The following is a 26,542-nucleotide window of genomic DNA, read 5'->3' on the forward strand; positions in this document are numbered from 1 at the left end:
GGTGTGAAAAATGATGAACTTCGTACGATGCTAGCAACGCATTACACACCACTATCAACTAATGCGCCAACACCGGAGGAGTTGAGGCTCAAATCAAAAGAGTATCTTTTGTTGAAACCTCCTTCGAGATCTGGATATTACAAGAACAATTATGGCAATTTTAACAACGGACCAGCGAACCAAGGGAACAATTGGTACAAACCGAGGGACGATATGGACAAGAGACGCTCTTGTGCTAATTGTAGTTCAACAGACCATCATGTGTCAGCATGTCCAGCTTACAAACAAGGCATGAAAGCAATAGGCTTTAGCCTCGAGGACGAAGATGCGTCAGAGTTGGACCATGAGGATTTCATGAGAGGAGTAATTGCGAAATTCGGCCCGAGGTGTTTCTTTTGCAACTTGGAAGGTCATTTTAAATCAGATTGTCCGCAATTCTGGGATGCAGTGGCAGACATCAAGCATCCAAGGCATGAAGAAGCTTTGTCAGGAGTGAAAGCAAGCAAGGCTCGACTTTTGAGCGAAGCAGAGGCACGCAGGAAGGACAAACCTCAAGAGCTGGCGGCAAAGAAAATGCAAGCAGTAACAGAAGAGGCACGTGGACCGGAACCAGCAACTGCGGCCGATGACTTCAAGATCGATTATAAGGCAGCCGCAAAGGATGCTTTAAATAGAGTACAGCAGGAATTGGTGACGAAAGAGATCGAACAAAAAGTGAAACTTGAACTGGAAAATGAAAAGCTTCAGGAGCAACTGAATACCTTCGAGGCAACGGAGTTCGAAGAGACGAAAACACCAAGCAGTTTAGATATGAAACTTAAAGTGATCTCCGGTAAGAGGTTCGGCATGGCGCCGCAGGGAAAGAAGATACAGTCGATAATCTCAGTGGCTGGACACCAGGTAATAAGAAATTTGAGTGAACCATCAGAGTTCACTTTAATGCATTTGGACACATATGCAGATTATCTGAGGCAGGTGGAGCCACGCACTGAGTCGAGAGCTGTGCGAGCACTACTAACGACGGGTGGCCCTCGCATGAAGAAACTTCATGGACGCTACTTGGAGGTCTATGGGCCGTATCAAATAATGCTGAACGTGGATGGAATCAGCATCTACACCAGGACTTACATAACAACAGATGATGACCAAATGGGGCAGATCTATTTGGGTGAAGAGGAACTCAAAGTCCGCAGGATAGGCCATGACGCCATGATGGAACAAGACGCGGTACATATTGGATATGAAGCAGATGTGACAGCACACCTGCTTGACACCAACTGAACAAAAATCGGAGTCACAGGGCTTCTGGACACAGGCGCGGTGGTGAGTGTGATGCCGATAAAAACCTGGGAGAGAATGGGCTTCACGCGGGAAGATCTGATTCCTACGAATCTCCGACTAGCCGCTGCAAATCGAGGAGCTATCTACGTAGCCGGAAGAACACCGGTGACGGTCCTTCACATGGGAGGACGGAACCTTTGGATGAGCTTCCTGGTGGTAGAGAATCTGGACGACGCCGACCAATTCATCTTGGGCAGAGATTTTGTCAGGAATTTTGATGTGATGATTGACTTGAACAACGGTCTAATACGGATTAGAAACCCGGACCGAAAGTATGTTAAGAGACCAATTAATAGGATAATAACAGATGAAAATAAGGTACCAGTTTTTTTGGACAGAAAAGTAAAGTTACAACCAGGACAAGCTGTAGTAGCAATTTTTAGAATGAGAAATTTAAATTCGTTAAGTGATAGCAAACAGGTTTGCTTAGTACCGAATCCAAATAGTCAGAGTTCGGTGATTTTAGGCCGGAGCTTCTCGGTAACGCGAAACGGACTGTGTGTCAGTGTGTTGTTGAACACACTGGACACCACGGTTTCAATCCAGCGTGGAAAGAAGCTTGGTTACGCATTGCCGATGAGGACCGACTATGAAGAGACACAAAACTTGAAGAAATATAGTGTGAAAGACTGTCCTTATCATGCCAATAAAGATAAAATTTTAAAGAGGATTGATGAATTAAAATCTATTCGTAAATTGTTTTCAATGAAATCCGAAACGGACGACGGCTTATCAAGCTGCTCGAATTTTCCGGAACGCCCCTCGTCATATGAACTAGATTCTGACAAACCGGTTTTGCCAGAAATAGAGCATTTAAAAGGAAAAATAGGTGAGGGAGATTTTGAAAAATTGCGGGACCTCCTAGATCGGAACGCCGAAGTATTTTCAAAACATAAGGCGGACATCGGTTGCTGTAATTTCGTCGAACACGAAATCGAACTAGAAGAGGGCGCCGTTCCCCATAGGGAAGGCGCAAGGCGAATGACGCCACATAAATCGGAAGCGTGCCGAGCGGAAATAGAAATGTTGCTTGAATACGACATGATAGAACCCTCGAAATCACCATGGGCTTGCGGAGTAGTAATGGCGAAAAAGAAAGGGGGCAGCTTAGATTTTGTTGCGACTTTCGTTACTTGAACGCGGTAACGATTAAAGATGCGTACCCGATACCGCGAATAGACGAGAGCCTATCCAAACTTGGTGATGCAAAGTTCTTCACCACATTGGACTTGGGTTCTGCCTTCTGGCAGGTTCCTCTGCGAAAGAAGGACAGGGAGAAAACCGGATTCGCGTGCGAATTGGGGTTGTACCAGTGGAAGAGGATGCCCTTCGGCTTGTGCAATGCAACAGCAACCTTTCAAAGGCTGATGGCTCAGGCTTTGACAGGAGTGACCAAAAAGTACGGGAATCTCTTGATGTGCTACGTGGATGACGTAGTCATAGCGACACCAACCCTGGAGGATCACATTGATCGACTCGATGAGGTCTTCGGATGTATGAAAAGAGCAGGCTTGAAATGCAAACCATCGAAATGTGAAATCCTTAGGGATTCGATCAAGTACCTGGAAAGAATGGTGGACCGGCATGGTGTGAGGCCAGATCCAGAAGCAGTAGAGGCTGTGCTGACATGGAAAGCTCCTAGAACGGACACACAGCTCATGAGCTTCCTAGGGTTTGCCAATTACTACCGAGAATTCATAAAAGGATACGCGGACAAGGTGTACCCGATGCAGAAGCTGATGCGCAACAAAGGGAAAAAGTTCGAATGGAACGATGAGGCACAAGTTGCTTTCGAGAACATAAAGCGGGAACTGTGCGAAGCGCCTGTGCTGGGCATGCCTACAGAAAAGGGCATGTATGTTCTTGACACAGACGCATCGGTGGTGGCCATCTCAGGAATATTGCATCAAGAGCAAGAATGGAACGGAAGAACAGTCCTCCTACGTAGCCGGAAGAACACCGGTGACGGTCCTTCACATGGGAGGACGGAACCTTTGGATGAGCTTCCTGGTGGTAGAGAATCTGGACGACGCCGACCAATTCATCTTGGGCAGAGATTTTGTCAGGAATTTTGATGTGATGATTGACTTGAACAACGGTCTAATACGGATTAGAAACCCGGACCGAAAGTATGTTAAGAGACCAATTAATAGGATAATAACAGATGAAAATAAGGTACCAGTTTTTTTGGACAGAAAAGTAAAGTTACAACCAGGACAAGCTGTAGTAGCAATTTTTAGAATGAGAAATTTAAATTCGTTAAGTGATAGCAAACAGGTTTGCTTAGTACCGAATCCAAATAGTCAGAGTTCGGTGATTTTAGGCCGGAGCTTCTCGGTAACGCGAAACGGACTGTGTGTCAGTGTGTTGTTGAACACACTGGACACCACGGTTTCAATCCAGCGTGGAAAGAAGCTTGGTTACGCATTGCCGATGAGGACCGACTATGAAGAGACACAAAACTTGAAGAAATATAGTGTGAAAGACTGTCCTTATCATGCCAATAAAGATAAAATTTTAAAGAGGATTGATGAATTAAAATCTATTCGTAAATTGTTTTCAATGAAATCCGAAACGGACGACGGCTTATCAAGCTGCTCGAATTTTCCGGAACGCCCCTCGTCATATGAACTAGATTCTGACAAACCGGTTTTGCCAGAAATAGAGCATTTAAAAGGAAAAATAGGTGAGGGAGATTTTGAAAAATTGCGGGACCTCCTAGATCGGAACGCCGAAGTATTTTCAAAACATAAGGCGGACATCGGTTGCTGTAATTTCGTCGAACACGAAATCGAACTAGAAGAGGGCGCCGTTCCCCATAGGGAAGGCGCAAGGCGAATGACGCCACATAAATCGGAAGCGTGCCGAGCGGAAATAGAAATGTTGCTTGAATACGACATGATAGAACCCTCGAAATCACCATGGGCTTGCGGAGTAGTAATGGCGAAAAAGAAAGGGGGGCAGCTTAGATTTTGTTGCGACTTTCGTTACTTGAACGCGGTAACGATTAAAGATGCGTACCCGATACCGCGAATAGACGAGAGCCTATCCAAACTTGGTGATGCAAAGTTCTTCACCACATTGGACTTGGGTTCTGCCTTCTGGCAGGTTCCTCTGCGAAAGAAGGACAGGGAGAAAACCGGATTCGCGTGCGAATTGGGGTTGTACCAGTGGAAGAGGATGCCCTTCGGCTTGTGCAATGCAACAGCAACCTTTCAAAGGCTGATGGCTCAGGCTTTGACAGGAGTGACCAAAAAGTACGGGAATCTCTTGATGTGCTACGTGGATGACGTAGTCATAGCGACACCAACCCTGGAGGATCACATTGATCGACTCGATGAGGTCTTCGGATGTATGAAAAGAGCAGGCTTGAAATGCAAACCATCGAAATGTGAAATCCTTAGGGATTCGATCAAGTACCTGGGAAGAATGGTGGACCGGCATGGTGTGAGGCCAGATCCAGAAGCAGTAGAGGCTGTGCTGACATGGAAAGCTCCTAGAACGGACACACAGCTCATGAGCTTCCTAGGGTTTGCCAATTACTACCGAGAATTCATAAAAGGATACGCGGACAAGGTGTACCCGATGCAGAAGCTGATGCGCAACAAAGGGAAAAAGTTCGAATGGAACGATGAGGCACAAGTTGCTTTCGAGAACATAAAGCGGGAACTGTGCGAAGCGCCAGTGCTGGGCATGCCTACAGAAAAGGGCATGTATGTTCTTGACACAGACGCATCGGTGGTGGCCATCTCAGGAATATTGCATCAAGAGCAAGAATGGAACGGAAGAACAGTCCTCCGTCCCATTGCATACGGCAGCAAGGTCTTGAGTGACACAGAGATGAAATATGGCGCACCGAAAGCAGAAATGTTTGCAGTAGTCACCTTCGTGGAAAAGTACCGTGCATACTTGGGGAGCGCTCCTTTCAAGTTACGCGTGGACAACAGAGCGTTATCCTGGTTGAAGACCTACTCGATGGATCAGAGTTATATTGGTAGATGGATAGTGAGACTGGATGGCTACCATATGATAATCGAACACAGGATGCGTGATAAACATCAGAATGCTGACAGTCTCAGCAAGAAAACTGAATTCTATGAAAGATTGGAGCAGAAGCAGGCCAATCAGGCGGAAGTAAAAGAGGGATTCTCGTTTCTGGACAAAGAAACTTATGAAGAGCTTCCCTTAACGAGATGGTTGGATAAGTCGGGACATCCAATTCCGGGGCATCCTGAGTTACCTGTAGAGAAAGCAGCCGAGATAAAGACCCTGTCAAGGGAGGACCCGGTCCCCTTGGATTTGTTGCTGCGCTCGAACCTGGTACAGCAAGAACTCTCTCGCATGAATATAAACAGCCTCTCATTATTGGATAAAACGGTGCAAGTCACACCACAAGTGATGCGGATACTGGGTGGATTGTTAGAAAGAGAAGTGACCAGAGATGACCCCGAGTGGACAGCAGCAGTGGCATCGCTAACAGTCAGTGAGAAAGTGAAGATCATGCCGTCCAGACAACAGCACGAAGAGAACAAGAGGGATTGTAGGACAATAGTTCAGCAACTAGTATCCTCAATACCCCAAGAGATTTTAACCAGTACTTCTTACGGACAGAAAGGACGGGAGAGCGGCAAGCAAAAGAAAACTGTCACCTTTGTAGACCGGGAAAAAGAGGGTGAAGAGGTAGAACAAAATCTGCTGCAAGACTATTTGTCCGGGGAGAAGGATGAGGAGAAAAACCAGCAATCACAAGATCAACACCCGGGACAAGTGAATTTGTCCGGGGAGTCCGAGATAGACGAGAAAATTCCTGATGAGAAACAGGACCTAGAGAACAAAGTTTTGTCCGGGGAGTTCAGATGGATGCGAAGGAAATACGGACATGATCTGGAGGAGCGTGCAGTCTCCAGCACAACACCTTCGACGGATGATAAGTCAGAAAGCTCGAGAATGAACACCTATTCAGACAGGGATTCGACCTCGGGATCAGAACTGTCAGAACTGGCGATACACACGCTACTAGTGGAAACTCGGGCGAGAAACCTGGACAGAGAGGTGTACCAGGATCCTGACAGTGATCGCTACCTAATACCAAGCGAAAGAGTCTTTGACAACGCAGCGGATGACTTAGAAACGATAGCGGTATCGAAACGTTCGATAAGCCTGTTGCCGCAGAAAGAGGTAGTCAGGACTGATCTTCAGCCGTTTCAACAAGAAACACAACCGTTGGCGAAGATTTGGTGCGTTAAGATGGAAGAAGACACACATCAGCCCAACGAGCTGAACAGTCAGATGAGAGTCATGAAGACGTACTTGAAGGCGAGATACAGACTCTCGGACCTTCTAAGGGCGCAGAGAAATGATCGCATGACAAGCAACCTAAAAAGGTGGATAGAAAACGGTGCACCTGACAAAGGTGACCTGGAAGAAGACAGCTATAGGATCCTGAGACAATACTTCATGCAGAAGGAGGGGAGATTATATCTGAACAAGGACGGGATTGTGGCTTGCAGGAGAAAAGAAGAAGACAAGGTCTTATACAAATATAACGCGATAGTGTTGCCGCAACTCTATCAGACAGAACTATTATTCAGGTCGCATGATCAGATGGGCCATCAAGGGATCGACAAAGTGTATCAGAGGATCCTGAAGCGCTTTGAGTGGCCTGGGATGAAAAAGGCACGCGAAAAATGGGTGACAGCATGTCTGTCATGCCAACAGGTCAAGGATCCTAGGAAGTTGCGATTTCCTTTACAATCAATTGAGTCGTCTGAATTCAACGAGGTGGTGCAGATAGATCACCAGAAGATATGCATGACAGACAGCGGTTACAACCAAGTCTTGGTCATGATAGATCACTTCACGAAGTATGCAGAGGCCGTGCCCTGCATAACTGCCTCGGCGGAAGAGACATGCGACCACCTGATCAATACGTGGATAGCAAGACACGGATGTCCAATGACGTTTCAATCGGACAATGGAACGGCTTTCGTAGGCGAGCTTACGAAAGAGCTTATGAGACGGTCACAAGTCGCTCAGGCTCACTCCACGACATACCACCCTCAGACGAATGGCTTAGTAGAAAGACAGAATAGGACGTTAGTGTCGATGCTGAGGGTATATTGTTCCAGGTACATGACCGATTGGGACAGATACCTTCCACAGGTGATGGGAGCTTATAATAGCACGCAACACTCCACCACTGGAGTCAGTCCACACATGATGCTGACGGGACACGAGAAGTCTTTACCTTTGACATTCTTCTACCCAGAGTATGAGGGAAAGAAAACATCCCCACAGGTCTACGTGAGGGATGTGATCAGACGCCAACAGGAGTTGAACGACTTGTGTAGATGAAACACTCAGCAGGCACAGGCAAGGCAGAGGAAAAGATTCGACAAGAAAGCAGCTGGTGCAAAGGCTTACTCGGTGGGAGACTACGTATGGGTATTTCAGAACGTTATACCACCGAAAGGGACAAAAAAGCTTCTGAAGAAGTGGAGGGGACCCTTCATGATTACAGAGGTGCACCAAGAGGGACGCTTTTATAGACTGAGTACTGGCCGAGCCGCCCACTACGAGAACATCAAGCCACACAATCCATCGACAGAAGACTGGTGTATACCTGCAGACATGGAAGAAGGGGATTATCTAATGATGGATCCTGCTTGTGAGGTCAATGAAAAAGGCACCAGGGAGAAGAACGATGGAAACGAAGTCGTAGAGGAAGGTACGGATACACCATTGGACCTGGATCCAAACGAACAGATCGAAGCGGACGATGAAACCTTGCCCTACGCAGAGGAAGATTGGCAGGATTCCGAACAGACAGAGGTTCCCAAGAACATGGAACCAGATCTTCCGTTCACGATGCAGACTCGTCAGAAAGACGGGACGAGACTAAGAAAGAAATACAATCCTTACGGTGACGACTTTGTAGTGGATAGGATAGATCTAAAGAAAATAGTGGAGGAAGTAGTGGGTTTAGAGGAAATAACAGTGTCACAGGACATTGACATAGTCGATGATCACAACGATGAGTGGGTTGACGACTGGTCGAAACCCGAGGTGGAGTTCGACGATGAGCAACAGCAGTCAAATGAACAAGACCTGACGAACCTGCGTGTCTTAGAGTGGCTGAACGAAATGACATCAGACCCTGAAAAGACCAGCGTTACGATTCAAGACGTAGATCGCGAAAGCGCGAAATACATTAAGACCGGACGAGATGATCCTTCCTGGGCTGCCCAGGAAGGACAACTTCTCATTCCAGCTTCTAATCTTGACTTAATACCCGGTATGCGATCGACGGGGACGCCGATGGATATTTTTGTCCGGGGAGTGGGGGTAGGACTTACCCACACTGAAAACTTGATAATAAAAAAATTGAGAATAGCAAGGGAAACAGGAAACTTAGAAGCAGAAACAGGTGAAGAACCTAAGAAACCTGACATAGGCAGGGTAGTTGAGTCATATTTTAATTTACCAAATGAATATTCTAGTAACATAATACTAACAGACAGTGATTTCATACTCACAAACAGAACATGTGCGGTAGCTATCACCGCAGACATGAGTTTTAGGACGGCGCTAGCGGCAGATTTTAAGAGGGAATATAAAAACGTGGAATTCCTTTGGAAGCAAAGACCAGGGATAGGGGGCGTAGCAGCCTTACCCCCGGCGGTGTCGCAGATACCGGGAAAGTACTTGTGCTTCTTGGTAACGAGGGCGACGGAGAAGCAACACGTGGACCCAGAAAATCTAGTCTTGTCTTTGACAAGGCTGAGGGACTTCCTTGTGGAAATGGACGTGAAGGAGCTTTCGCTTCCAGTGTACGATCCAAATAGAGGAAGACTGCATCCTCGGGAATTGTACGCGCTTGTACACGTGATATTCTCTGATACGAACATACAAGTATATCTACATAAGAAATATTACTTAAGTATAGGCTGAGTGATATGCGAGAGGGTGTTAGGCCAAAGACTAAGTTGTGTGTAATATGTGAGAGGTGCGTTATGTTATGTTATGTGTTAGGTTATTAAGATCATGGGTAAGTAGGGGTTAGTGACCATGAACAACTAAATGACGATCTTGGGAATAGATCCAAAGTTTGGACTGTCCAATCTTAGGTCGAATTCCAAAATTTTAGAAACCAATTGATTTTAATAAATTTTAGGATAAATATCTTTTTATCTGAACTGTCTTTAAGCAAATTTTAACGATGTATGTTAAGGTGAAATTGACAGGTGTGACATTCGTGATTTCTTTTCTAGATCCTGATTGATCATTTAATTGCTCACTTGAGTCAAAACTTGAAATCGAAATCAAATTAAATTTGGAAAAGAACAGTATGGATAATTTCAACCTGGACGAATTGATGGACCTGGCAGAGGCATATGTAGGACCGATGATAGATGCGATCTATCGTCGGCTGATCGAACGAGACTTCGCTCTGGAGGACCCAGAGGTGGTCATGTTGCTGACCGCCCTGATTAACATCTTGGGGCACGACAACCGTGGGGACCGCCCCACGGAAGTCCTGTTGATGGCAGCATATGGAGAAAGAGGAGTACTAGACCGCCCGAACATGAGAGTGATGAGGTGGAGAAACGGGGCTCTCTCAGGGAGTGACTTGGCGAATGAGCCTGGGTTGGGAAGTTCTAGGACTTACCAACCAGGTGAGATGCCAATGCCCTCCAAGCCCAAACCTGGGCTGACGAGAATGCATCAGGAGATGAACAGCGAGGCGACCTCGTCTGGTTCACCACTGAGAGTAGCTGTGCCACCAAAAGGGGCGAAAGTAACACAGAAGGTTCAGACGAACCAAACCATACAAGATCTGGACGAGATGAACGATCAGTTGAGAAGTACGAAGAAGGAGTTAAACGATATGACGAAGACCATGCTGGCGATGGAGGAAGACCGGGACATGTGGAGAAAGTTGTTTGAAGACTGCAACAAAAAGCAGGGTCAAGAGATCGAACGCTTAAGGCAGGAATACAAAGAGCGATCGGAGCAGGTGGCGTTGACGACGTCCATTGAGAAAGTGATACCTGCAAGGGATATTCCTCGTGGGCAGTCCCCGATGGAGCTCTTGACACCTCGAGAAATGAGTCAAACAACGGAGACACGGCTTCCAGCAGAGACGAACCGAGTAACAATCCCGGATCCTAGTGACACCTTGGGTGATCCCGTCGTAGAACAGACAGTGAGAAAACTGATAGAGACCGCTGGACGATTGGTCGCTAACAAGAATGCACCAGGTTCCGGGGTGACTGCACCCTATGGAACGATTGACGATACGGGCAGAGTACAACTCTCCCAGACAATAATCAGACAAGGGATAAGTGACGTGACGCCACTCAGGGGGAGTTCGAAGATCACAGAGAGAAAAGTAAGGAAGATGCCAGCGAAGAAAGTGTCTCGTGTAATGGACGTGCAGAAGAATAATCAATTAAAGTATAATTTCACGGGAGTTCCGGAGACAGATCCGAGAGCCTGCTTCAATCGAGCTACCTGGAGCCCGGCTGTGAACCTGCAGCAACCACCACTCGGGACATCTCACCTGATATTGGGAGACAGCTTAGTCAGAGTGCTGTCGAATTTGAGGACCTCGTGGGTCACCACGGTGATGGCCTTTGGAGGCGCGACGATTGCCCAATTATATCGCATGGTGGAGCTGATGAATCCAGGGAAGATACCCAATGTGATGATCTTAGTTGGGACGAATGACATCTCCAGAGGATCAGATGAGCAGGTGCACTGTGGGAAGCAATGATGGTGTGTTTGTTTACTACTCTCTGGCAGAAGTTCAGTTGCGCGGTACTGACCGTTTGCACTGTGCCAATGAACACAAGAAGCCTGACAGTATCAGGAAGAAGGCACAACGAGGGAGTCATGAGATGGAACAACATCTTGAGAAACCTAGCAAATAGAAATGCCGGAAGAATGATCCTCATGGACATTGAACATGAATTGAGAGCCATGGATCAAGCCAGACTGACCACAGATGGCATCCACTTCGACAGTGTCGAAGGACAAGCTTGGTTGAATCGAGTCTTCCAAGAACGGTTGGATGAGCTGGAAGCAGAACTCTTTGACACAGGAGTGCTGAAGGAAGAGGGAACGGTGAGTGATACGGTGATCACCACCTTTGTGCCTCCTAACCTGGAAACACGCTTGGGTACGGTCCCAGCCGCCATAAATTACCGGCAACAAAGCTCCAGTGAACCAGGTCGAAGAACAGATGTACAGGATCGGTTGGGAGAGGCACCGATGAGGAGAACAATGCATCCTAGGAGAAGGTTAGGACCTGTCAACCAACCAATCGAAGAAGTAGCCGGCACATCTAGATCGGACACTAGATCGGAGACGACGAGTACCAGTCGAGAGGAAAGACCAAGCAGAGGCTCATTGATGTGGTCGCGATCCATACCGTCTCCTTGGCATATATACAAAGAAGAACTAATGAAGCTGGACCTACAGAGAGTGAGCTTCATCGAAGATGCAAGGAGGATGCTGAATGGAGCGACGCTATCCGTCAGCAGATTGTACTCGATAACCGGCGTAGACTGGTTGATAGCCGCTAGCATAAATTTCAGCTCCACGACGGCCTTGAGATTTGCCGACTTGGAGGGACTGCCCTCCAACAACACAATAGGACCTGTGAATGCAAGACCGTTGCAAGATGTGAGATTGAACCATGATGAGAGGAATCGTGAAGAAAGGCCAGGAAGATTCCTGACGGCGAGAGCACCGATTGGACAACACGTGAAGATATTTAGGCAATTGACGACACCACCTGGTCATGTGAAGGAGAGAGTGTACCCAAAACTAGTGAACCAAGATGGTGATGCCCAGAGATATGGCGGATTGACAGCGATAAAGAAAGATGAGACCATCTTCGCCGCCTACGACAAAGCAGAGATGAGAAAGGCCAAGATCATGGTAGTAGCGAATTCAGAGTTCGTGTACACCTCTAAGTCTTTGTTTTGGCCGGACGTCATAATGCTGGCCGCAGTTGACCTAGACCTATTGCAATCAGTGTCATTGGCTATAGGGGTACAAAGGCAGACAGAAATGAACCCGATAACGATTGTGTTTGCTGGCATCAATGACCATCTACACAGTAGAGGTTTTCTGAGCAGGCTCAGAGATCCTACAACAGCAGAAAACGCAGTATGGCCAGCGATAAAAGACATCCTGGAGTCAATGGGTGAAGTGGTAGACGCGACAAAGGAGGGATCATTCAGTAAAGTGACGTTGAGAGTAGTATTTGCGTTGTCTCCGGGATATGCACATCTCCCGGATGGACTGAAATTTGTGTATGCAATGGTAGCCTTACTTTCGAAGGGAAAATATGATGTGATCATATCAGCCCCAAATCGCATGATAGAAATGGAGAACCTGAGGCCACTTAAGGCTGAACTGCCTGCAGTATGGTCAGATATCTCAAACGCGATGAGAGGGTTCAAGGACCACGCGCTACACATGTTGGTGTTGGACGAAGTGCTGGGGTTGGAACTGTCCAACTTCAGTCGGCAACTCAAACTGAAATCAGGAATAGATGACGACCATCGAGTGATCACGGCGATGTCCAACGACTTGTGGTTCCGAGCAATGGAAGTGGCGAGTGAAGACACGAGAAGAAAGAATTCACTGGAGACGAGAGCTCATCTGGAAGCGATGGTGCTGAGAACCAAGCCGGAAGCAAACCAGTGGCTACACCTGAATCCGAGAGTAGCGGCATTGGGTGCAGATGCTTTTCAACAAGGCCCAGTAATGATCACTAAGATACACGCCTACTTGTTGAAGGAGGTGAACCTGGCGGAAAATGCCGGAGAAAAGACAGCTGAGTTCGTGAACAGAATGTGTCAGATCACTCTGGAAACCTTCTGGACCCAGGAAGTGAAAGGACAGGAGGGATTTGAAAGGACAGACAGCATGCTAGAAGGGTTGGGAGCCGGATGGACCGCGTCCTTCTTGGCAAAAGTCTACCCGAAAGTCTCGCACTACTTGATAAAGGAATTCCTCCAAGCGGTAGTGAAAGTATCGATAGTGGAATTAATAGCCCTGTTTGTGACATTTGGAGCGGAGAATTTCGTGAAAGGACCGGTGATACTGCTTACGGATGGAATACAGAACCTGCGACTAGATGGACTTCTGACATTGATCGCAATAACCCACGGAAACTTGGGAGGACTGATGAAACTGGCACGTTGTCCAGAGCAGATGAAAGAGAGAGTGAGGAATCTGGATATGAAGAAATCCACAGACTCGTGGAACAAAATAAGAGACCTGAGACACACTCTTATCCAGTATCTCTTGCAGCAAAATCGCTTTGGAACCGGAGAAGACGAGACAATTGAAAGAGAGGAAGATGTTAGACGACATGTTGGAGGCATGCCGCTGTTAACAGATTTGAGCTTAGCTATGAGAATCGATCCCTTGGCACTGATCAGAGGAGTCACGGAGTTCGTGACAGTGATCTATGGACCAGCAGTCACCTTTGCGTTCCCTGACGTTAAAGTGGAAGCATATAGGAGGTCGGTGTTGCACCTGAACCTCATATCGGCGGTGGACGGTAGTACACTGAACTGGTGTGAGCAGCACGCATTGCGAGAGCTCATGAGTGAAGATCTGTTATTTGCGAAAATATCGGAGCCAGAGATGACAGTCATCAATTTTGACGATCACTTCTGTGACCGCATGGGAGAAGTAGAAAGAGGGCACATCGAGGTGTTTCCAAAGCTTTGGAATCTGAGGCCCTATGACGAAACGAATGGTGAAATGACCAGAGTGCCTCGTCTCACAGCAGCGTACCACAAGGTGAGAGAAGAGACGAAGGACTGGGGCGATTACAAGAAGCTACCCGAAGCAATCCCTGAATTCCCTCTGATAAGAAGGATGTTGCTCGGAGCAGTCTCCGTAGTACAAACTCCTAGGTTGAGAGCATTCGAAACCAATGAAAGGAGAGTAGGGAATTTCTCGGCGACGATGGATCCATACTTCGTGGGGAGAAATGCCGCCGTGTTACAGTACACACGATTTGCGTACACGGATCAAGCGACGAGAAGGCGAATAAGTAACGCTGCTACTCCCAAGCCTGAAGGATTTGATGAAGAATGGAGGGGACTAGGCTTAGCTCCAATGAGGATGAGAGGCAGGACTGAATTGCCTGAAGCCTCAGTAATCCTGACCAGTGTGAGAAAAGAGATGAAAGTTGCGGGAATATTGCAGACGAGAATTTTCCTAGCACCCTTCGGCTGCGAAGAAACCAAAGTGGTCCATGGAGAAGAGGAAGATAAATCAGCCGGTACATTGCTCATACCGAGATTCCAGGAAGAAGCTGATGATGACAAACAAGGACCATCGAACTCAAATAGGGACAAGTCAGAAGGAGATGACGGACAGGGTGGAAACCGTCAGACTGAAGAACCCATGCAACAAGATCAAGCTGGTGGGGAGGACGACAGGGCATCGACAGGAGGAACATCCAGCCTGGATTTCAATATCTTCAGTGATCTTGAGAATAATGCAGACACGTTGGAAACGACTGAGCCAGCGGATGAAGGCATCTCGACACTGGAACCTCCGTCAGCCTTTGAGGAAATGAAACGGAATTTGCCGGAGAGCAGCTCTCCTGGCAATACAAGAAATAACGATCAGAGAATCCTCATGGAATCACCTCGGAGGAGAAGAATAGAGGCCTCAGCCAGAGTACCTTTCTTGGGAACGCTACCCGAAGAAGAATGGGAAGTACATCACCGAGACCACGAGAGTAGGACGGGATGTAAGCTGGGCAGAGTGGCGTTCATGGAAGAAGTCTGGACTGTGATTCAGAGCTATGGGACCCAGTCCATTCTCAAAACAGGTCTCAATCAACCGTTGATGAGAGAAGTACTTGACAAGCTTGATGAGTGTGGAGGGAGACTGAGTGAGTTATTGATCGACTCAGCCACTGATGAGAGTGAAGCGAATTCTCCCATCAAGATAACACCGCAGGACAATGAAGGAGAGGTGGTGTACCTGTCAAGGACCAGGAGAGGAACGATGCGATCGAAAATGGTGATTGATAAAATCAATGCGATGAAAATGAAGTTAGGCAGCAGAGTGATGCCGAGGAGGATTGGAAAGACGAAAGTGGATTCGGAAATATCGATGAAAGCTGGTAACTCAGCGAAAAGAAAACGAGTCGAGGAAGTCATGGATTTGGGGCAAGGTGATTATCAATTGTCTTGCACAGATAGAATATTAACTGATATAGCGATGGTGCCACCCATTCTCATGGCGGGGATAAAGTCAACCGGCTATAAATCCAAAAGGAGTGACCGCACTCTGACTGGAGCGACTTTAGAAATGGAAATACTCAGTCAATGTGGAGAGAGTAAAATGAGGGACTTCAAGCCATCTCCAATGAATCACGGAAATGGAAGTGTTGCAGGACAACTAACACCAGTGGAATACAACAGACTGACAGTGTCTGAGACAGTGTCGATAGATGAACCCACCGGTGGATACATGGAGATGTTGGAATACCGAAACTCGGCTAGAGGGCATGTAATGGCCCTGGAAGAAGAAAAAGCCATGGAGGGTTATCTGGAAGCAATGTTGCAAGGCACCACCCTCAAGCAGAAGGCGTATGGAACTTTGGCGTCGTCTGACGTACAGGCGGAGACGATCGAGCAGTTGGTGAGCCTTCCATGGAAAGCAGTAGTATTGAGGTATTTCGAAGAGGAAATGAGGACTACGCCAAGAATACATGCTCTCGTGGCAGTACCTTACGTAAGGACAGAATTATAACTCAGGCTCGCCTGGTGCATGATGGGACTGACTCGCGAAGAATATGATTCGGAAGAAAGGAAGAGATCAAAGGAGGAAAAAGTTTTCCTTATGACGAATCTGAGGGATCTGATAGTCCAGGAGGGAGCAGCAGTAGCGTGTGCAAAGCGGAGAGACGCTCTCTGTTTCATTCGATTCCTGATAGAGCAGATCTCAGTACCTGCATTAAGCACTTGTGTTAAAATGTTGAAGGAAGGCGATGAGCGAACGAAAGCCATGTTCTTACTAGCAATGCTGGATATGCAGCAAAGTAAACCGATGAGGGTGAACATGAAAGAACCTGAAGAATTGGAACCCATGAAAAAGATAGACGAGATCAGGAGATTCTCAAACAAGGAGTTGAGGCTCACTAAAGAATCTATGGGAGCATTGCCGAAATCCAGTGAATACTGTGGACCGATCAAGAAGAAGTCATATAGCTATGTATCCGGGATCATAGGGATAGCGTACAATCCTTTCCTGAGTGAAGACATACGCGATTGCTTCTTTGATTATGAGCAGGCGGTGTTACTAAGATTCTGGACGTCCAGGATTGTAACGATTAAAAGCGTCAACAATTCACAGGCCAAATTGGGACTGGTCTTGGAAGAAGAGGTGACTGCACCTTCAGTACCAAAATCCGACAAGAGAGTGGAATTTGGGTTGGGATTCTCAGATGAATTACTGAGAACGAGCTTGATGGCAGTGTGGGAATTGATGAAACCATCGTGGTGTCCTAGTCCCAACGCTGACTCAATATTACGGGCGACACAGGACATACAGAGGGAACTGAATGCGGACTGTAACCTGCGTGACCTCAACATCATATATAATGTGATGATAACAGCCTCTAAGAGCAACGGAGAAGATAAAGTGGAGTTGCCTGGCTGGGGACCAGAAGACTGGGTCAAACCTGGTAGCTGTCTGGCGGAAGTCTGTGGACTAGAGGGTCACGTTTGTGGAAGTCTAGACTGTGTGAAAACCCTGGAGAAACAACACAAGCAGTTGACGGTATTGTTTGGAAATGTAGTGATGAAAGCAAGAACGGAGACGGAACAGATAGCAGATTGCCATGGAGGAACCGATGTGAATCTAGTGACAGCACTAGGATTCTACAGCATGTTTGGTTCTTTAGAGTCACTATTGAATCTAGAACAGAAACATGAGATGGTCACAGCCATCAGCGTAGAAGTATTCCCGGGAGTTCTGCAGACTGAGCAGAAGTATATAGGAAAATGGAGGGAAGCAATCGAAACAGAGATGAACATCAGACACAGCGAAACTTATTCTAGACCCTCAGGAGCACGAGATTTGGTGGGTTCAACGTTGGCTCCAATGTGCAAGAGCAGATACCCTGTACATTTCGTGGCTGTGGACGTGAAGAGTACAAGAACGATCGTGGATCGAGCTTTCTCAGTGCCAAAGTGCGTGAGATTGGCGAGAATGTCTGAAAAGTCTTACGAGTTACTATGTAAGATGTTCTCAGCAGTTCCAGAGAGAACCAAAGAGGAGTTGGAGTCAATACTAGGAAAGAAGTTCATGGGATATGTGAGCGGGAACTTCAGTGACTTTGAAAAACAGAAACAGAGAGGATCAACTGTCACAGATTACAATGCAGTAGATGAGAATGATGAGATCCACCGAGTGATGATGGAAGTGGAGCCATTGCTGGAAGCTTCGGGAAAACGGAATTGGAGGAGCATCATGTTGACACATGACGAGTTTCCTTGCCACTGCTTGCTGCAGACCTGGTGGTATCCCAAGCGTAGTAATCTGGTGTTGATCTGGGACTCTGGAGAGCTGCTCTCCATGGGTTTACCAGATTCATCACAGCCCATAACAATAGTGATAGTGGGAGTTATGATGGCGATACGATGGCTGGAAGCTCATGTGAGAGAAAATAATAGACAGGAGGCACCGACGAGAGAACAATTGCAGAAATTAGATTGTCTAAAAGATTTAGATCTTTTTGAGACAATGTGCAAAGTTCTAAACATTCCGATGGAAGTGAAGAAGATATGGGCAAGAAAACGATTGATGCCATGGTTCAGAGCTAACATGACTGCATGGTTGTACGAGTATGCGAAAAAGCATATGTCGAAGCATGGCAGAGTATACAGTGAATATCAACTGGACATTGGGGCAGGAGCTTTCAAGCGAGCTTTCGTGACCCATCGGAATGCAGTGACCACCGCTGTGAAAAGAATTTCCAGGACGAGCGAGCGTAGTGGAAATGAGAAGGCAGAGATGCTGAAAGAAGATTTGGAGAGAAACGTGACGTTGTGTCTCCACAACAGCTTCTGTAGAAACAGAGAATCAAACGTGGATCCCCTACCTTGCTGTAAACAGAGGGTGGAAGAGCAGAAGTGTTGGAGGACGGCTTCCAACAGCGTCAGGATAGTCAATGACGTGCTACAAGACACGGAAACCGAGAGTGCGGAGTCAGTGTCACAGGAGGAGGAAATGGAGCATTGACGAATGGTCGAGAAAACAAGAGGCAGCAAGAAAGAAAATTAGAAGAATTTAGAAGTTTTAGAACTTCTAAACGACGAAAAAAGAAGAGAACAAAGGGATGATGAAGAAAAGTTAAAACTCAGAATTGTTTTATATGTGTGAAAAACTCAAGTGAGAAACCAAGCAACCAAGTTGTAATTGAAAACTGAAGCATTTAAGTTGAGTTTGGAAATTGTTGCATTTATAAATTTGCATTTTGGTTTTAGTTGAAGTGGCTTTAGAGACACTCACTTATTATTTATTTAGAAAGGCTTGAGGGAAGAGTATATTTAAATATTCCAGCCTGCATGATTGTTTTTAATCACTTAGGAAGACTGATAACTTTGTGGTGACATGAAAAACTTGAGTAACTTCTTGAGGAGGGAGGTTGTTGCATTGTTCTTTCTAACCACAAAGTTTCTTAGTTTTAATATTCAGGACAATAAACAAGCAAGATTTCCGAAGGGAAGGAGCATAGTAGGATAATTTTAGCTTGTTGGTTGGCAGGACTGTCCTGCAAGCCAACACCTTTTAAATCTAGGAGAAAAAGTTTCAATCGGGACATTGACACTGGAAGTCAGAAAATATGTTTTATCTTAAGTCATATCCTCAATGTGCAGATTAATGAAAGAATTTGGAGGCTATAGTGATGTAGTATGATGCCATTTATATTCTGCAGTGAGTCGATGTGACGTAGGTAAAAGTAATTTCGTGCATTTTGTAAATTCTGTTCGATGACACTGTAACCATTTAGAACATTGCGCGATTCAATGAGGACATTGACCGCACTGTCCGGGGAGTATGTGACATTCGACCAGAATGGCCAAAATGCAGTCTCTGCAGAATTCAGGATTTTAGCAGTGAACCTTCCGGATTGGCGATTTAGAACGGATAAGGACGTTATTTGAATGATTGGCCAAACGGTGAAGGCTAGAAGATTCTGGAATTCTAAATTTTAAATTTTCGAAGTGATGACGTAACATTTCTGAGAAATGTTAAAACGGCCATTTTGGCTAAAATAGCAGAAAGAAACAGAACAACTTTATCTGCGATTACGAACAGTACGAAAATCGAGACTAAAAAACAACAACGAACTACCGAACAGCAGAGGACGTTCCGAGTTGCAACTATTGTGCTGCTACAATAGTTGCAAGGCCGTTGCGAACAACGGTGAAGGGTAAAGACCAGCCCTCCGAGTTAGCGTGAACCTGAGGTTAAGGAGCTTGATTCGCCGGATTCAAGAATCCGGAAGGGTCTCGGGACGGGAACTTTTATGAACTTGTATTGAATTTTAGCATCCTGTCATGTCCTGACTTGAATTTAACTGATATTTTGATTAGTTTTGACAAGGATGAGGTGCTAGGAGTTGGGGGAAAGGGTTGATCCATCTTCGATGGAGATGATGATTTTTATCTACTGAACAAAAACAATAGTAATATAATAAGTAGTAGCCCTGTTTTTAGGAGTGACCTCGTGGTCTGGGGATACAGAGACCCAGCCATGAGCTCACTAACTTTGCATGTAATTCAGTTAATTTGAGCGTTCTGGTCGAAGCCGGAGAACAGTAGCGTTTTTGTCAGCCTGATGTAAGAAAGACCACCGAAAAGTACTGGCTTGGTAGAGACGGTGAAAAACATGCAAAGCTCTGTTTAGACGCTAGCCAGTCGTCTTAAGACTTAGTTTTGTTATCCGTCGATATGTATCTTCCGGGCGAATGTTACACTGTAACCATTTAGAACATTTATGATCTTTGAGCATTTTGTACAGATAGTTAAGAATATTTAAAACCTGAAGATGCACAAAATGTGCGAAAACGTTTGTTTGAATTTACAATTTTAACGCATTCTCAAGATTTTGTTTGCGTACGACCTCTTCTTTTTTGCAAAATGATTTTTTGAAACGCTACGACAAAATAATAAGAAATTCGTTATGCAAGATCCTCAAATTGAAAATGAATGATAAACAGTTTTTACAAGCAAGTCTCCCGGCAGCCAAAGGTGGCTTGGTTGTTTCTTCCGCCCGTCTACTAGCTTTACCCGTTTTCTTAGCCTCAGCAGTAGGAGCGAAAAATGCACAAATGATGCGCTCAAATGGTGATTTGAACTTGCAAAAATTGAATTGGCTCTGGAAATTAATGCAGAGAATCTCCCTGGCAATACAGATTGCGAAGGCCGCTTGCGTACTCGGAACAATAAATGACAAAATATTTTTCGACGAAATATTTATTTGTAATACTTGTATATTATATTTTCTCGTGTCGAGTTGCGTGTTCTTATTGAAGAAAAGTAACACGTATCAAGTTCAATTGTAGGGACATCACTTGTTTCCTTTTCATCATTATCACTTCCATGTCTAGAAAGTTCCAAAGATTTTGACTGGAATACGCGATGAAGGGACTCCTGACTGTAACCTCGGTTACTATGATACTTTTGACCTTCTGATTATTTCAGCAAAAAATTAAGAATTAAAAAAATAGGAAGCTAAATTATAATCTAAACTCGGATTGTTTTTGCAGCTGTTCAAATAGTCTGGGGACCGATCGTTTAGCAGACCAATCTTTTAGCATAAAAAGTGAAAAATGAGTCTTAGCAGACCAACGTAATAAAGTGATGGATGATTGATTGACAGACTCAAAAAGACGCTCAGTCTGGGCAAAACTTCCCCAGTTAAGTCAATTAGCTCACAATTTGTCAACAAAACTATCAACTTCAAAAACACAACAGTCTAAATTTGCGGCAAAACAATGAGTTACGCGCACGGTAGCACTCGTGTTGAATTGAAGCGCAGAGGAGCAAGCGGTCGCTAATCGCTAATGCTGCGTTTGAAGTTAGCTATCACACTTTATAATTGTTCTGAGCCTGCTAAAAAGCCGGTCTGCTAAAATCCCTACACCCAATTAGTCTGTAATTATTAAATGGCCAATACGTTGGCGCCGTCGATTTGTTTTTTTTTGTGTCGTACGCAAACATTGTCAGGTAATCATTTTACTTGCTGTACTCATGAGTTTTTTTGTTTCAATTTCCGATAACAAAGGCTATTTTTTCAGGAGAAATGCCATTAACGTGCCTGGCTTGCCGAACTGTTTTCTCAAACAATGAAATGCAAAGGGATCATTATCACACAGAATGGCATCGCTATAACTTGAAAAGAAAGGTTTGTTGCTTTGTGGACAAATGCTAACCGTGTTTTTCCCATGAGTTTGTCAGCTACTTCAATGTTTTGTAAGCCATCCCGTGAAGGAGGGATCGGAAACGAATAAGTCTGCGGTTTTGATGGTTTTTTCCGCAGTTAACGACAATTTGTACGAGATAGAATGTGATATCATGTTTAAGTTCTCTAAGCCCTTTACAGCTGCAGTTTAACAGCTGGTCTGAAGCTACTGAGATGATCCATGACTGTAAGAGCTACTAAATAAAGTCATTTTTTGTAGACTTTTTTTGATTTCCCAATTTTTGCCGGCTCACTTGCCGGTTTTTTTTTAAATTTTTTTTTGTAGATGTATAGCTACTCTCATTTTCAAAAGGCTTAATATAGTTCATGATTTCCTGGTTTGTGCTCGTCAAAGCTTTCCGTAAGAAAAAAAACGCCAATAAAATGGATAACGTTTTTTCGGAAGCGCGGTTTCTGATATTTTTTTAAAAGCTAAAAGGGCGTGGAATCAGTTTTAGTTTTACTTCAGTTTGTGTTTTAGGATTGAGGAATTCTATTTGAAATCGATTCAAAATGATGATATCGCGTTTTGTTTTAATATAACATTTTTGTCAAAAAAAGAAAAATTTTCTGGATTTTTTTGCAATTTTGACTTGCCTGTTTAATTTACAAAGAAATGTGGTGTTTGTCGCACGAGATTCAGGAGTGTGGTTCTTGACTGAAACTTTTGTGTTTTTTAAAAAGTGTTTACTCTGCGTGTTTTTCAATATTTTTTGTTTTGATCCAGCTCTTTTAACGTTGCGTATCAAATTCATCTTGTTTATTTTAATGTAATTGTGTTACTTCTACAGATCCTCAGAGATTTTATAGGTATTCCGCAGTTTCTTCTGTCGTGAAAATTGTTTGAAACATTTGCCTTTATTTTTTGTATTTCGCTTATTTTTTTTTATTGCAAACCTTATACCCAATTGTTTCTGTAATATGCAGGTTGTTTAGTTGCAAGATTTTTATCAAATATTTTTGAGCACATTTAGGAACTTTTGGATCTCGATTTTTATACCTAATTTTTTTTGTTTCCATCTATTGGTTATGAGAAAGAAATGAACGGAGATTGTGTAGCCCGAATCCAACTTTTGTTTTAGGTAATCTATTATATATTACGTTGTGGACTTCACTATCTCGCCACGTTTAAGCTTTTCTACGTATTCTTTTGCATGGTTAACGAAAGATTTTTTTTCACGTTTAAACTATAAGATTTTTTTAGATTTTCCAGTTATGAATGCCCATATCCTTTTATTTTAGTGTACGAAATACGACGATTTTTTTTCTGATTTTTTCTAAAATTTTCAGAAAACTCAAATTACACAATAAATTACAAAACTGGTTAGTCCCAACATGTAGTTGGCATCTCTCAGAGTACTCTCAAAGGTTGCGAGTCTTGCATTCAAAAATGACTACTCAAATCCTTGTATTTTTTGAGATATTACATGTTTCTGTTTTTAATTTTTCAGAAAACTTAGATTTCAACAAATTCAAAATAATTGAAATTTCCAACCCCGTAGTTCGGGCCAATCAGAGTTCTCTCAGGGATTGCCAATCTTGCCTTCAAAAATGACTGCTGAAATCTTTATAGTTTTCCAGATATGACGTTTTTTTGTAATTTTTTCGAAAACTAACGTGGAAATTCTCAACCATGTAATGGGACGCTGTCAGGGTACTCTCAGGCGTTTCAAATCTTGCCTCAGAATGCAAATTCTTTTTTTGTGGCAATTGTTAGTAACTTTTGCATTCGTTTATTTGAAATTTATTGTTTATCATTTTTATGTTAAACAATAGCGGATAGGGCCTTTATCCACAATTGTTCTTATTGGATATGCAGATTGTTTGATTGCAAGATTTAATGAACAGTTTTTGAGTACATTTAGGAATTACTATTTTTTGACTGAAATGTTTTCTTATCGTTTTCATCTTTTGGTTATCAGAAAGAAATGGATGGAGGTAAGCCCAAACCCTTCTTTTGTTTTGAAGGTAATTGACTTCTTTAACAATTTTCAATAATTTTTTTCTGATTTTTGATACTACGATTTCTTCAAAGTTCATTCATGTTTTTCAATATATTATTATTTTTTTTTAAGCTTTATTGTTTACCGCAAGTGGTGCAAAGCTTAGCTTCGACTCTGTGGTAGAAACTTAAGACCACTTTTTTCGATTTCACGCACAAAATCTGTGGTTGTCAGTGCTGTCATGAGGACTGTAACATTGCCATTTTTGTATCGTAACTGATTGCTTTTAGGTAGTTGAACTCGCACCGGTCAGTCGCGAGGAGTTCGAATTGAAGCGTGTAACCGCAGAACTACAAAGCAATAAAGCATCTTCTGGCGGAAGGGGTGCCAAGTCAACAGTCCCAACTGCAGAATATGATCCGGAAAAACAGCAGCTCAGATGCACAGTTTGTCAGAAAAATTTCCAGTCAACCCAGGCTCTGAATAATCACTTGCAGAGCAAAAAACATATTGAGAGTGCTAAACGTTATGAGGTTCAAATTTTGCTGTTTCCTTGAGTTTTCAAATTTTGTATTTCAAAATCCAAATTTGTCAAATGTACTTCGAGACCTTAATCAGATTATTCCCCCTGTTTTTTTTTCTGAAATTCGGTGACCGAAAGCCTGTTTTAAAATCTTTAAGTGTTCTATACTGCAATAAAATCTTTCACTGTGAACAAATGTACTGATTTTTACCACCGTGCATACATGCAAGAACAGTTTTCACTTAATTTTGTATTATAATTTTAGTAGTGGCGGTAAACCAGAAAAGTACGAGTTGTTATCGAAATATTTCTTGTTTCAGGCAGCTCGTCAAACAAGTAGAAGTGAATCAAGAAAATCGAGCGAGTCTTTCGACATATCTCGCCAATTGGCGGCAGAAATTAACACATCCTCAGATTGCATTCAGCTAGTATCCAAACCTGAGAAATCTCCCCAGGAGCAGATTGAGTCCAAAGAAGAAGCGAATGTTCCGATGGAGGACGACGACGCTGACGAGGATTGGGAGTGGGAGGGTGAAGATGAAGACTGGGAGGGTGAAGATGAAGACTGGGAGGTAATGGACGATGATGATTCGGAGGAATCGCAAGTGAGGTTGAAGATGATGACCTCGTTTGACCCCAGTGTATGCGTGTTCTGTCTCGACAGAAAAAAGCATGAAAGTATGGAAGAGTGTCTGAGACACATGGAAGAGAATCATAGTTTCTTCGTGCCGTACCCCAACTTGGTGGCAGATTTGGGCCAGCTACTTTGTTACCTGCGTAAGCATCAGAAGCATTAATCTTCCTCTTCAAATAATCGCTTTTTACAAAACAAGATTTTCCAAAGGTTTCATGAAAACTAAATGGTTTTTCTTTTATATAGATGGTGAGTTTTTCGTTTTTTTTTGCGACAAAGAACTGTAACTTGCTCAAGCTCAAATTTGATCTTTCGCAGTTTGAATTCTGATTTTTTTTATGTTCCATTCAAATTCATTTGCTACAAGGAAGGAAAATTTGGATCTCAGATAACGAAAATGCAAATGGTGTGAATAAAGCGAATGGATTTTTGTTTGTAAAAAGAACTGTAATTATCAGAATTCTCTGCAGAGTAACAAAATTACCAATTCATTCAATTAGGTTAGTTTTTTCCAATTAGTTTAGTTTATGGAAAAAGAGTCAGCCATAAAAGATTCTTGAATTATAAAGAGCTTTAACGTGATATTTTTTTCTCCGAAGATTGAAAGTTGAAAAATGCTTTTAAAAAAACGTCAATCGGTTTTTTGGTTCCTTGACTTCATTGAAAGTTTTCCAACTTTCTGTTGACATGTCTAAATATTGTTTAGTCTTGTTGATGAGAAGCGTAGATACAAATAACTTAATTAAGATTGACAGATGCAACTATGCCGGATCGAACAAGAATTAAGTTGGATGAGTTTTTCTGTTATGGAACCTTCAGTCTAATTCGATCAACTTGGTCGTAAATGTTATAAAAGAAGTTATTTCAAAAATGTTCTCTTAAAAATGTTTTTTTTTGTCAGATTACAAAGTGGAGGTGCTACTTCAGTGTGTGTTATGTTCGCGGAGAAGCCGAAGGTTCGGGGAGGGAGGGGCTGTAAGGAGACATATGAGTGACAAGGGCCACACCCGCATGGCACATGACAGTCCGGAACACTTCCTCGAATACGTCACTTTCTACAAGTAAGCGTCGGTGGCCTCTCGTATATTGTAGATGTCTTGTAGTTTAATCTCATTACATTTCTGTTTTGGTGATTAGCTCACAATTTTACGTATTTCGTATTTGAAATCAGAACTGCAACAAAATGAGAACAACAAATCTTTTTATAAAAAACCAATTTTGGTTTCGGCTCAACATACATCTATCCTAATATTGTCGGATTGGTTGCCGCTTGATAAATGGTTTTAAAATGCGTCCGCTCTATAAATTGAGGCATGTTAGTTGGTAAGTTTCTTTATTTTCAAACTGGTACTGCGTCACTTAGCAATTATGTAGATTCATCATTGGCGTGCATCACTTGAGAAATTTTGCCGACTCAAAGTTTTACTGATTCAGTTTTTCCCAGTAGCGTTATCGGTCATATTTTTGCTTGTGTATGCGAAGTGCATTTTGGCCTCTGTGTAACTTTTAGATTTCACAGCGACATAAAAAATTTACTTATTGATTCATTTTTTCAATGGGGTTAATTTTTATCAGACAAGT

At 43.8% G+C, this 26,542-nt stretch overlaps 1 protein-coding gene across 1 annotated transcript in view; it reads left to right on the forward strand.

Moving 5' to 3' along the window:
* Positions 1–26,542, forward strand: part of LOC134853282 (cytoplasmic 60S subunit biogenesis factor ZNF622-like) — a 76,552-nt gene that overhangs the window by 43,789 nt on the left and 6,221 nt on the right. The window contains exons 2-5 of the mRNA XM_063869258.1: positions 21,696–21,804; positions 24,095–24,337; positions 24,648–25,104; positions 25,863–26,022. Of these exons, the coding sequence (XP_063725328.1) occupies positions 21,703–21,804; positions 24,095–24,337; positions 24,648–25,104; positions 25,863–26,022 (962 nt within the window). The 5' untranslated portion in view covers positions 21,696–21,702. The remainder of the gene's footprint in view (positions 1–21,695; positions 21,805–24,094; positions 24,338–24,647; positions 25,105–25,862; positions 26,023–26,542) is intronic.

Source organism: Symsagittifera roscoffensis, chromosome 1, assembly GCF_963678635.1.
Source record: "Symsagittifera roscoffensis chromosome 1, txSymRosc1.1, whole genome shotgun sequence".
NCBI classification, from domain to species: Eukaryota; Metazoa; Xenacoelomorpha; order Acoela; family Convolutidae; genus Symsagittifera; species Symsagittifera roscoffensis.